This window comes from Carettochelys insculpta, chromosome 2 (genome assembly GCF_033958435.1).
Source record: "Carettochelys insculpta isolate YL-2023 chromosome 2, ASM3395843v1, whole genome shotgun sequence".
NCBI lineage: Eukaryota > Metazoa > Chordata > Testudines > Carettochelyidae > Carettochelys > Carettochelys insculpta.
The window spans coordinates 32,842,524-32,856,445 of record NC_134138.1 but is presented as its reverse complement, the minus strand read 5'-3'; the positions used below and the strand labels follow the sequence as shown (position 1 = coordinate 32,856,445).

General features: G+C 48.4%; 1 protein-coding gene across 3 annotated transcripts in view; it reads right to left on the bottom strand.

Annotated features, from left to right (window-relative positions):
- CSMD3 (CUB and Sushi multiple domains 3) overlaps positions 1-2,492 on the bottom strand; it is a 1,166,921-nt gene extending 1,164,429 nt beyond the window's left edge. For all 3 annotated transcript variants that reach the window (XM_074985642.1, XM_074985643.1, XM_074985644.1), the window contains exon 1: positions 2,315-2,492. In XM_074985642.1, the coding sequence (XP_074841743.1) occupies positions 2,315-2,492 (178 nt within the window). The remainder of the gene's footprint in view (positions 1-2,314) is intronic.
- Between the last annotated feature and the right edge of the window lie 11,430 nt (positions 2,493-13,922).

Genomic DNA, 13,922 nt, shown 5'->3' with positions numbered 1-13,922 from the left:
CCCCCTACTGCTCCTCCGGCCGCCGCTTCCCTGGCCTGCCTGACGGGGGCAGGGGAAGGAGGGAAAATAATCGCTGCGGGCCCGTGGCCGGGGAGCAGCCGCCCTCCCCCTCCCGCCTCCCAGCCCTCCTTGGCGGGGGCAACTCCGGGCACTGCAGTCCGGGGGAGACTGACCCCGCACCCGGCCCTTCTCCTGCAAGGGTAGGCGGGGGGGCAGGACAGCCCCTCTGCGGCAGTGCAGCCGGGGGCCGGACCCTTCCCGCTTGGGCCGAGCTGTGAGATCTCCAGCGGCGTGTGGCACAGGGACGCCGCTCCCCCCGGATTGACCCGCAGGCGGGTACAAGCTTCCCGGGATTCCCCGGGGTTGGGGAAGCAGGTGGAGACCCAGCGGCGCTCACCCCGCACCGAGCCTCCGGGCGGCAGCGTGGGAGGCTCGAGCGCACAGGCTGAGGCAGCCAGGCGTGGGACGAGGCTCTCCCTGGCGTGGCCTAGGCGGAGGCAGGGAGCCGTGTGGGCAAGAGCCGGGGAAGCAGAGCTCCTGCTAGGAGCCTTGGCAGCCGCGGGAAGCCCCCTCCCCGCATCTCCGCTGCTGGCCAAGGGCAGTGCGCGGCCTGGAGCGCGCGGTGGGATGCCCGGGGGAAAGGGACACCCTCGCCAACCCTTTCTGGGCGGGCGGGGACTGGGGCAGACCTCCCCCTGGAGGCGGCCCGGTGCTCGGGCGCGGGGAGTCTGCAGCTGCCCTAGAGATCTCTCGCTGGGCCAATGTGACCCCCGCTGAGTCGTCCTGCACGCCCGGGCTGCCCTCTCCTGGAGCTGGCGGGGCCGGGGCCGCTCGGCTCCTACGCGGCTCCAGCGCTTCTGCCCCCGGCCGGGCAGCTGGCGCGGCCATTCCACAGGTGCTCTGCAAACTCACACGCCAGCCGCGCTCGGCGCCCCCCGGGGAAACCCGCCGGTGCTTTTCGCTTGGGCGGCTGCTGCCTCCCTGCGCCGCAGAGCCACAGCGCAGCTGCTTCCCAGCGGCAGCGCCTTCCTCTGCACGGGCCGGGGCTCGGCCGGCGCAGAGAGCCGCCTGCTGCCTTTCAAACCCGCCGCGCAGCGAATTTATTCCCCAGCTTGTCCCACCCGATCCCCGAGCTGCTCCAGCGGGCCAAGAACCTGCGGGCAGCGGCTCCAGCAACCCCTGCAGGCTGCCTGGAGTTAGCGGGCGCAGCAGCGCGCCGGGCCTGCTCCCTGGCCTCGAGGATCGTCTCGAGATAACGTGCCCGGCCACGTCGCCCCTGAGGCGCAAGAACTGGCCCCGCCAAGGGGATGCACATGGAGCTGCTGTTGCAACCCGGCTGCAACGCTCCGCAATCAACTGGTTCATAAAAGCCAGAGGCAGCGCGCCGGCCAGGCGAGGCAAGAGCAGAGCTCCCCAGCCCGGGCGTGGAAGCCACAGCCCAGGCTTCAAACCCGGCCAGGCTCGAGCCCATCTCCGAGATGAGGGGGGAGCAGGGACTGGCCAGCGCGCTGCGGACAGCTACAGCGCAGGGATGCAAGGCGCACTCGGCGGGGGAGCAGCACCCCGGCTGCCAGGCGCAGCCTTCAAACAACACGGGTCTTTTTGGGAGGCCGTTGCCCGGTACTTGTATGCACCCCACGACTTAACGCACGCGGATCCGGAGACTTCCTGCCTCTCCTCCATCCATTAAAGGGGAGCCAGAGCGGGGGAGGTGAGGGGGTCGAGCTTTCAAGTCAATGACATCTCCTGCCTCCAAAGATGAGGTGGGTTTTTATTAACCCAGCTCTTCTGCAGCCAGAGAGCCCGGCACGCTGACACACGCGTGTGCAAAGCTGTTCTGGATTTACACACACACACACACAGAGGCAGCTCTGTAACTTTCCCTCGGAACGGTGACACAGATCAGTGCTTTGATATAAACATTCCCGCGAAGACCCCTTTGCTTGAGGCGGGGGGGAGACAACCTAGGTAAACCCGCCGCCACCCCGAGAGAAGTCACCCAGTGGGCTCGTGCTTGAGCACACACTAGTGCGAGGCTCTGAACCAACTCACGTACCGTTTGAGCACACTGCAAGAATATTTATCGAGCCCCAGCTCAGTCCCTGCATTGAGCAGCGGCTGGCAAGCAATTGCGTTTCCTACTTCAGAAGAGAGCTCCGATCCCGCTCCTTCTCCCCTCCCTTTAATGATCATTTATTTGCTCAAAGGCTAAAATAACCCCCCCCCCGCAGTGAAACCTTAGCAAAGGACGAGAACTCGGCGCGCCCGAACCCCAAGCAGCACCCCTTCCAGTCCCCCCCGCGCACCGCCCTACCTTGCACACGGGGCACCAGCAATAAAAAGACGAGGTTCCAAAATGTAAATCCACTTTTAATCCCCATTTTCTTCAGCAGCATGAAGTCCAGCCGGCCACATGTAGTACATCCCCTGGCCCCAAAGCCTGCGATTTTCCACTCCTTTGCCCGGATTTCCCCTTTGCAGATCCCTTTCATATTAGTAGGGAGAGCTCCTAATTCCTATTCCTTGGCCAGGCGCAGTAGAGTTGTTGCTGTTGATGGTGCGCGGTCACAGCTCAGAGTGAATGGTGTTTCTGGGATACCACAGCAACCTTGACGAGGACTCAACCATCTCTCCAACAGGGGCACAAAGTCTCAGCTACTCTCGATTGTGTCTTTTCCTTCCCCCACCCCTCCTCGCTACCCCCCACCTCTACCATCAAAAAACCCACCCCAATTCGGGCTCCGTACAGCATCCACCGGGAACCCAGGGAGAGCGTCTGCAAAGCCCAGACAACCTCCCGAGCCAACTCCAAACAGGATTTGCCACTGAGGTTCTTCTGCCGCCCCCCCCACCCTACCCCGAGAAGATCACTTCTGCCCAGTAAAGCAGCTGAAGAAATAATACACTGGCGAGGTTTTCACAGTCGCCTGAAGGAACATCTAGGAGCTAATGCAGCAGAGCACATCCATTCTGCTGTCGCTTGGGTAGAGTGATCCGTAGCATTACATTAAAAACAGGATGCGATGTTTAAGCCTGTGAGACACACACACACACACACACACCCCTTTCCTAGTAACTTGTGTTGCTCCTGTAGCTGCCCTTGATCTTTATTTTTTTAACTAACCCCTGTATTGTATTGCCCAGCAGAATGCACTGCAGGCAGGTATTTCAGAGAGCAGAGATTTTGCAAACACAGCGCACAGATGTGCTCCTTGCAGATAGCTCAGGTTTTTTTCTTGTCCAGAATGTTGCTCGCCTTTCTCCTTTAAAGGGTGCTGCCCTTTCATCTTCTCCCTTTGCTCCCCCCTCCCCCCGTAGATCACAGAGACACTTGTGTTAATTTCTGGAACATCCACAAACATGCACATTGGGGGGAAGGGGGATTTCTCACAAATAAATGTAAAGTAACGTATCCCAGGCCTAAGGGTTAATGTTCTGTAAGGAAAGAGCACTTGCGCCATCTACCGGCCGCCAGGCGACCTCTGCTGCCTTCGCACCATTTGTAGCAGAGTCCTGTTTCTGGGCAATAACACAACATCAGTGAGCAGTGATAATTTTGCTACAAGTCACTGCTGGGGAAGGGGGGGTGGGGAGGATCCGGTAATAAACAAAAGCAGCGTGTCCTATAGAATTTGCTCTTTTATCAGAGGGGAGGGCCAGGTGGGGGGAATTGCCATTCTGGAGCAGAAAAATGCTGCATTCTCTTCAACTTGAAGAGCTCCTTGCATCTGCCTCAGGCTTGGCTTGGAATGAATGATGAAACAAATCATGTGGGGAGGGGTTCCCCACTGTAAAGAAGGCAGCTGCTGGCTAAGTCTGCTGCTAGACCTAAGCTACTGCCTTAGTGTGGGAGGGAGAGCTGCCAATGAGATGTGCATAGTAGTGTCCAGGTATTGTGTTTGTATGAATGGGTATGGGAATTAGTGGCACCTGGCTGGTATGTTGGCACATCTGGTCATGTATGTGGGAAGCTTTTATGTGCATAACTAGTGTGCGATGGCAGTGGATGGTGTGAGTGTGTGTGTGCAATGGGACAGAGTTGCATATCTGTGCTGCTTGTGTGCACACAGGTGCATGTGTGATGTGTGTGTCTGTGGCTCAAGTGTATTCATTTGCAAGCCTATTATGTGCATGACATGCTTGAAGTCTGTATGTATGGGTGCATGTGGGAAGTCTGTGAATCTCATGAATGTTTTCAGCATGCAGGAATATGAATATGCATATGTGTTGATGTATGCATGCATGAATTCAGGTGGATCTTTCTGAATAATGTGTATGCCACAAGTGTGAGGGGGCAAGTTTGTGTGGGTGAGATTGTGTATGGGTATACAGTATGTGCCTGCCTTTCTGCCCTCATTTGTGTCTGTGCTATTTCATTGAAGTCAATGGCAATGGGCCTTGTGTGTGGGTGTCTGAAATAATCCACTTGGCTGCAATAACTGTATGTAGCTCTGATAAAGAAACAGTCAATTTAATTATAGCTTCTGCATCCCACGAACTGGCCTTGTCAAATACGTGCAGGTATAAGTTTGGTAGACAGAAGACAAATCTAGATTTTTTCTAAAATGTGTGTGTTTGTTACCTGCAATCTTCCTTTATAGGGACACTCATAAACCTGGAATAGGTCTGGGATATGGAGTATCATAAATGAACACTTCATGGGCTTGTTAGTCTCCTAAGCCATGGATGAGAAATTGATTTCTCCAAAGGCATGAGCCTTGTGCTGCTGTTAAAGGCAGTACTAACTTAGAATCAAACCAGTCCTTCAGGTTTCTGACAGGGTTTCAATATTCTCCTTTACTGGGCAATGGTGGATGGATGAAGCCCATCATTTTCACTGTGCTCTTTAAAAAATTCTAATATGACACTCTAAGAAAAATTACTTTCTATTTATTGGATTCCATTTTTCAATAAAGTGTTTCCAAAAAGAGGGCAAGCTCTGGATTCAGAAGTGCTTGGCTGAGCTCAGCTCCAATATTCTGGTTTCTCTGTATACCTGGAACAAAATTCTGCTCTGAGTTTCACACAGTAACTTTCAGCTGTGCTACTGCAGTCTCTTTGCCCATACGCCCCTGCACTGGGAGGAAGAAAAGACTATCAGGTATGTAGCAGCAACGAAGGGTCCTGTGGCACCTTATAGACTAACAGAAAAGTTTAGAGCATGAGCTTTCGTGAGTTAACTCACTTCTTCAGATGCAAAACTCACGAAAGCTCATGCTCTAAACTTTTCTGTTAGTCTATAAGGTGCCACAGGACCCTTCGTTGCTGCTACAGATCCAGACTAACACGGCTACCCCTCTGATACCTATCAGGTATGTGACATTTTTGGGAAGTGGGACTTAGGTTCTATGCCACGTAGGTGCTTTTGAAATCATTACCCCTAGTATCTAGGAGCTAATTTATGTACATTTCAGAAACATCAGTGATGGTATCATTTTACTTGTGCATGTTTCAGTTTTCAATACTGTGTAGCCAATAATAAACCCTTTCTCAGTACTCTTTGGGTGAGGCTAGATGCATGCTATAGAGATTCAATTGTCTCTTTTAATACTTGGCTTACTAGGTGATGGGGTTTTTTTGTTTTTTTTTTTTGATTTTAGTTTTGTTTTGGCATGGTCAAAGTCTATTGATTCTTTGGTACAGGTCAAGGATAAAAGTGACTTGGCAAAGACAGTTAAGTCAATGCCTCTGATTAAATACTCTCAAGAGCTTTTAAACTGTGTTGAAATCAGAAATGGACAGCTACTTATATTTCTGACCTGTCAGAAACATGATTACCAATGGATGCCAATGGAAAGTGTGGCTCACAGAATTGTCTATGGCCACACTGTTTTGTACTGTGTTCCTTGGATGACCCAGGAATTAAATGGAATTGGGCTGACTCAGTATGTAAAGGGGAGCATTTATCGATTCATAAGAGGCACTATGAATATGTATGGCATGAATTCATCAAAATAGTTCTGTGGACAGGTCTTACAAGGGTGCTTAGGTTCTTAAATGCCAACATTTTCACACCACTGGCATTCATAAACTCCTGCTCAGGATCTGTCCATATTTCTGCTATTACAGTTCCAGAGGTGCTCTACTCCCCAAGTCCTAACACAGCCCGGGAGCTAATTCACACATAGGCATTCCACTGCCTATCTTTCCTTTGGGGTCTAGGCTGGGAGGCATGTGCTCAAAACACCTAAACCCAGCATTTGTCATTTTCATGCTGTCTGTATATAGGTAAATATTCATTGGCACTGGAACATAGGCCTCTCACCCTTCTGGTTGTTCCCTAATCATCAGGCTACAGAACTATTCTAGCATTCTTTTTTAGTATAATGAATATTTAAGTATTTATATATGGTAGAACAGGTTCAGCAGGGCAGTTTAAGAGATGCTGATTTCAGAATAGCCCATAGCCAGTGGTTAGGACACTGCCTTGGGGAGCTAAAACACCCATCTTTAAATCTGGGGTTCTCCTTACGGGGTGGGAGGATGAATGTGTTTGAAAATGGCTCTCCAACATCCTAGGCGAGTGCTTAACTACTGGGCTAAAGGGTACGTGGGGGGGACACCACCTGCTCTTCCTTGTTTTATCCTAAAAAATGGTTGATCTTGCTCAGGCACCTAAGTGCAGGAGTTACTTCATGGCTGTGGATTCTGAGTACAGATAGGTACCTCCTTATTGCCAGGAATTAAGTACCTAAGTCCCTTGGCAGTGCTGGAATTAGGCCACACCACTCTGCTCAACATTTGCTATTAGCTACTTTTGGCAGCTTTCTGCTCAACATTCAGGGTTTTTTTGCAAATCCTAGTTTTAAGCACCTGCATTTTACACAGGCACCTGTGTGCCTGACTGACGGCTTTGAAATCCAGCAGGAGGCTGGGTTTCTGTACTGCTGTGCAAAGTATGAATCCCAGCTGGTGCCACTGTTGATATTTTCTTTCATGGTCACTTAAAACTGAGCTGCTTACTACTTCAAGTCAAGAAAGACCCCCTGGTGCTGTTAGCCAGAGCAATGATATTAGATCAAATTCCATCTTGGATAATTATGGTACAACTAAAATTCACTCCCCATTTTTAATTACATTTGTTATTCTTCATCTGTTGTCATATACTGTTGTATAGCAGTTCTGTGTGTTGTCTGTAGCTCCTACATTGTAAAGTGTTTTGGATTTCTTTGAGATGATGCATCAAAAACACATATGGTGGGAAATTTTTTTAGATGAACAAGTCACATTTATTCCTAAATTTCTTAGGCACTTTTGAAAATCCCAATCTAAGGGAAAATGTAGTTTTTACATTCATTGGACCACACACAGTCTGGTTTTTAACGGTGGATATGATTTTTTTATCAAGTGTCTTTTAAAAGGTTGACCAGGAGATAGCGTTTGATATGCTTGTGGATCAATAACAGGCAGAGGAAAAAGAGTTTTCTGAGTAGAAGCCCTGCAGGCTGCCTCATGCAGAAGGGAGATACAGGGTTCTGTTTTTTCTCCTGTCCCTTTCAACGCACACACAAGTCTGTTAGGGGAGATACGGAGTGACGTAGGCTACTGTGCTTTGTTAGACAGACAACATTAACAATGTGTTGAAATGGCATTCCCAGTGTCTATCAGGTAGTGAGGATTGGATTAGAGTAAACTGTCTGATGCTCAGTCAATGGCTATTCGTATGTAAATGTGCTGTAGATGTGACCATTTTTTCAGAAGCACTGGAGGATGGAAATTGTATAAAAATGTAGACAGACTAGAACATAGATAACTGATGTCCAGCTTGTGGACTATTGGAAACAACTGGAGGAAACTAGGGAGGTAAAATACCTACTCTTGACTGAGGGACATGATTTGGTTTTAACAAGAAGTCATGTGGCACCTTACAGGCTAACAGATTTTTTTGGAGCATAAGCTTTTGTGGGTAAAAAAACACTTCATCAAATGTTTTGTTTTGTTTTTCAGGTTACGAGCAGCTGAGTTCTCAACTGTTTTTGTATATCCACATAGGGGCAATGAAACAGAATGTTATTTTCTACTTGGCATAAAATCTGTGGCCTTTTCTTTCAGATGAACTATTCATAGTGGCTAGTGCTACACCCAACCTTGTGCCAGTGGCTTGATGCAAATGAGCAGTCTTGAAAATGCAAAATGGCCACACATTTGCACATTTGAGGGGCTTATTTGCATATTCACAGCAGAAAATAAAATGAAGATGTGGTTCTGCCGGAAAAAACCTCCCTCTGTCGCAATCCCCTTATGCCTGATTTTTTCCAGGGATATGGACTTGTCAACAGAGGGTTTTTTGTCTGCAGAACTACATATTCACTGATGGTTTTCTGCTGCAAATGTGTAAATGAACCACTCAAATATGCAAATGAACAAACATTTTGCATTTTTGAGACTGCTCATTTGCATCAAGCCTCTGGCACTAGGGTGAGTGTAGAAATAACCAGTGAGATTTGAGTGCTGCCTTATTGCAATTAACTTTGTCACCCTTTGTTACCTCCACATTACATTATTGCAATGTGCTCTACTTGGAGTCAATTTTGACACTACTTTGAGATTTCAACTTGTGCAGAAAGCAGGTTTTTAATATTTTTCATTCCAGAAAGAAAAATATTACACCTGTGGCCTAGACACTGAATTGGCTTCCAGATGTTTGGTATGTGTTTGGATTTGCAAAGTCCATTAGCCTTTAGGTTCTGCATAACTCAGAGATGGAGAGTTTATTATAGCCTCACAGCTGCAGTCATCTGAAACATTTAATCTTAAAGTCTTTAGTTGAGGTACTTGGGCTCTGGATGCAGGACTTTCTCCACAGAGACTACTTAACTCTTGAATGTTTTTGCTTCATGATTCAGGAGAGCTTGAATTTGTTGATATTTAGGGGAACCACATGCAAGGCAGAAGTTTATCTTGATGAGGCAGGAAAGATTTGTAATATGGTCCATTATGTTAATTTCTTTAAAGATTGTTTAAAATATATTATCACAAGCTCCTGGAGCTCTGGACAGGCATGGCTTATAATAGTTTTGTTCTTGTAGTTGTTGTTTTCTCTGTTTATCTATCTGGGTAATTTTACATCACTGCTTGTGATAATATAAGAGTGTATATCAGAGCATAGGGTTAGGACACTGCCTTAGGAGATAGAACACCCATCTTCAAGTCTGAGGTCCTCATCATGTGGGGGTGTATATGTTTGAACATGGCATTCCAGCATCTTACGTGAGCGCTTCAACTACTGGGCTAAGGGGTATGTGGGAGGCACTGAGCAAAAAGTGATAAATAAAATATAAGAGATTTTTTTTTATGTTTTGTAGCTGAAGTAATAAGGAAAAATATTGCTTGGGATTGTACCAATACTTGTCTTGTTGACATTCAATGCTACTGGTAATGTGCAGGATAACAAAATAGCTGGGAAAAGTAGTATAATTCTGAGACAAAAAAAATGCAGGAAGAACTACATGATTTTTCATAAATGGGTATTGAGGTATCAGAGGTGGATGATAGCCTATCAGGGTTTGTTTTTCTGTTTTATAAGGAGAAAAGATCATCTTTGCAAAACTTACTTCTCTATGGCTACATCTACACTAGCATACTACATCGAAGTAGCCTATTTCGATGTAAGAACATCGAAATAGGCTACTTTGACACGTATCGTCTACACGTCCTCCAGGGCTGGTGCCGTTGACGTTCAGGGTTGAAGTAGCAATGGAGAACATTGAAAGGAGCCACCTCAGAAGGAAATGCAGAGCATCCACACACACAAGTGCTCCCCATCGAAATAAGGGGCCAGCAAAGCCCCAAGCCGCTCCCTTAAAGGGCCCCTCCCAGACACACTCGGCCTGCACAGAACGAGATCCACAGAGCTGACAACCAGTTGCAGACCCTGTGCATGCAGCATGGACCTCCAGCTGCAGCAAGAGCAGCAGCAGCCAGAAGCTGTGGGCTAAGGGCTGCTGCGCGCGGTGACCGTAGAGCCCCACAGGGGCTGGACAGAGTGGCTACGTCTACACATGAAGCCAACATCGAAATAGCTTATTTCGATGTAGCAACATCGAAATAGGCTATTTCGATGAATAACGTCTACACGTTCTCCAGGGCTGGCAACGTCGATGTTCAACTTCGACGTTGCGCGGCACCACATCGAAATAGGCGCTGCGAGGGTACGTCTACACGCCAAAGTAGCACACATCGAAATAAGGGTGCCAGGCACAGCTGCAGACAGGGTCACAGGGCGGACTCAACAGCAAGCCGCTCCCTTAAAGGGCCCCTCCCAGACACAGTTGCACTAAACAACACAAGATACACAGAGCCTACAACTGGTTGCAGACCCTGTGCCTGCAGCATGGATCCCCAGCTGCCGCAGCAGCAGCCAGAAGCCCTGGGCTAAGGGCTGCTGCCCACGGTGACCATAGAGCCCTGCAGGGGCTGGAGAGAGAGCATCTCTCAACCCCCCAGCTGATGGCCGCCATGGAGGACCCCGCAATTTCGACGTTGCGGGACGCGGATCGTCTACATGGTCCCTACTTCGATGTTGAATGTCGAAGTAGGGCGCTATTCCGATCCCCTCATGAGGTTAGCGACTTCGACGTCTCGCCGCCTAACGTCGAAGTTAACTTCGAAATAGCGCCCGACACGTGTAGCCGCGACAGGCGCTATTTCGAAGTTAGTGCCGCTACTTCGAAGTAGCGTGCACGTGTAGACACAGCTAGTGTGTCTCAAACCCTCAGCTGATGGCCGCCATGGAGGACCCCGCTATTTCGAAGTAGCGGGACACAGATCAGCTACACACACACTAATTCGACGTTGAACATCGAAGTAGGGCACTATTCCCATCTTCAGATAGGAATAGCGATTTTGATGTCTAGCCACCTAACGTCACTTTCAACATCAAAATAGCACACGGCGCATGTAGACGCATGCTATTTCAACGTTCTGCTGGCTACTTCGAAGTAGCTGGCTAATGTAGATGCACCCTATCTGTATTGTACTGAGGCATAATTAATATACAATAAATATTTATTTTGATAACAATCCACGTACAGACATAATTCACAAAGTATGTTTCTTACAGTAGGCATCCTTCAGTCTGCATAGACTATGGATCGCGCCCTTTAAAGTTTCAATTGAGGACTTCATTTACAGCATCTGTTGTGACTATAAAGACCCACACGAGAGTGACAGTCCTTGCTGCATCTCTTGCAGATATAATGGGTGTCTGGCAAGCCCTTATTGTGCTTTCCGTGCGCTCGCTTCTCCTCTGCTAGCTGTCTGATCTTCAACTCACCCTTCTGAAGGCCCTTGTGTAACCCCTGCTTCCATCTGCTGCGGTCATCTGCTAGATCTTCCCAGTTGTCCAGCTCAATGTCTACCTCTCTGAGGTCTCTCTTGCAGACATCTTTGTAACGCAACTGGGGGCGTCCGGGAGGTCTTTTGCCAGAGGCTAGCTCACCATACAGGATGTCTTTTGGAATCCTTCCATTGTTCATCCTGTGGATGTGGCCAAGCCAGCGGAGTCGACGCTGCCTGAGGAGGGTGTGCATGGTTGGGATTCCAGCTTGCTCGAGGACGGCAGTGTTGGTCACTCTGTCCTTCCATGATATTCCAAGGATGCGCCTGAGGCAGTGCAAGTGGAAGACATTCAGCCTCTGTTCCTGGCGGGCATACAGGGTCCAAGTCTCGCTGCCATAAAGGAGGGTGCTGAGGATACAGGCTCTGTAGACTTGCATTTTGGTGTGAGTGTACAGCTTGTTGTTATTCCACACTCTCTTGCTGAGTCTGGACAGAGTTGTGGCTGCTTTTCTGATCCTCCTATTTAGCTCAGTGTCCAACGACAGGGTGTCAGTGATGGTGGACCCTAGGTAAACAAACTCGTGGACAACCTCTAACGTATAGTTGTCAGTACTGATTGATGGGGATTCAGCAACATCCTGACTGAGTACGTTTGTCTTCTTTAGGCTGATGGTAAGCCCAAAGTCCTTGCGTGCTTTAGAGAACCGATCCAGCAGTTTTTGAAGCTGGTCTTCTGTGTGAGACACTACAGCAGCATCGTCTGCGAACAGCATGTCTCTGATGAGGACTTCTCGCACCTTAGACTTAGCTTTCAGCCTTGCAAGGTTAAACAGTTTCCCATCGGATCTTGTGTGCAGCAAGATGCCCTCTGTTGAAGATCCAAAGGCATGCTTCAGGAGGAGTGCGAAGAAGATCCCGAACAATGTCGGAGCAAGCACGCATCCTTGTTTGACACCGCTCCTGATTCTGAAACCAACCGATAATGCGCCGTCATATTGGATGGTTCCTCTCATGTCTTCATGGAATGACTGGATCATCTTGAGTAACCGTGGAGGACAGCCTATCTTGTGGAGCAGTTTGAACAGACCATCCCTGCTGACCAAGTCAAAAGCCTTGGTCAAGTCGATGAAGGCTATGTAGAGTGGCTTTCTCTGCTCCCTGCACTTCTCCTGCAGCTGCCTTAGAGAGAAGATCATATCAATGGTAGACCTCGCTGCGCGGAATCCGCACTGCAATTTGGGGTACACCGTCTCAACAATCTTCTGGAGTCTGCCAAGGATGATGCGAGTGAACAGTTTACCAGTGACGCTTAGGAGGGAGATTCCACGGTAGTTGTTGCAGTCGCTTCTGTCTCCTTTGTTCTTATACAACGTTACAATGTTAGTGTTACGCATATCCTGTGGAACCTCACCCTCTTTCCAGCACAGGCAGAGTAGCTCATGCAGGGGTTCCAGGAGTGTGTCTGTGGCACATTTGATTACCTCTGGTGGTATACCATCCTGACCAGGGGCCTTTCCAGCTGCAATGCTGTCGATGGCTGTCTTCAGTTCATCCACAGTCGGCTCTTGGTCCAGTTCGTCCATTACTGGTAGGAGCTCGACGGCATCGAGGGCTGCGTCAACCACAACATTCTTGCATGAGTACAGCTCGGAGTAGTGCTCAACCCAGCGCTCCATCTGTTTGGCTTTGTCAGCGATGACTTCACCAGATTTCGATTTCAGAGGTGTCATCTTGTTCTGGGTGGGTCCTAATACCTTCTTCATACCCTCGTACATTCCTCTGAGATTACCAAAGTCGGTACAGGTCTGAATGCTGCTGCATAGCTGGAGCCAGTGGTTGTTGGCACAGCACCTGGCTTTCTGCTGTACTGTTCTTCTGGCCTCTCTAACTCAAGCTCAAGCTGAGACCTAAGAAGCTGTACCGCTCTAAACCTGCTGGAAGGCCCCGCATTGACGCCAGAAAGACGGCAAACTCAGAGAAAGCTGAAAAGTTCAGAGAGACCCTCCAGGAAAACCTGCGCAGCGGCCATGGGGGCGTCGATGCGACATCCAAATGGCAACATCTGAGGGATACAGTTTACAACATGGCCTTGTCGGTGTTTGGATGTTTCTTATAGATAGTTGATATTATTCATGGCACAGATTTGAACTCTGTTCTCTCGTTGATGAATGTAGGTTTTCTCAGACAACTTTTGTTTACAGTAGCTTATTTTAATAAAAGTGTACAAATCACTTCATATGAAAAAATTTCAGCATGGCCCAGAATTTTAATTTTAGTTATTTATGTGACCATATTTTATCTGTCTTATCTGTTGTATTGTTTAATGTCTTATGGTTTTAATGTCTTTTGCTTGTGTGCTTCCTAGAATGTGAGGGCAGATAGCCACCTTGTAAATAAAATTACTCATGAATTATAGTAATTAATCCACATGCAAAAATCTCAATGACTTTAATAGGAAATCTGCGCACAGAACAATTGCACCCATAGTATGTTGATGATGTAGTGTGATGGAATATTATGGATACATTATTTCCTGAACACCTGAGATACTCACTCTTAGTAAAGAAAATGACATACCACCTACACTGCAGGTAAATCTATCTATCTATCTACCTATCTATCATGTTTTTAGAGTGACTATT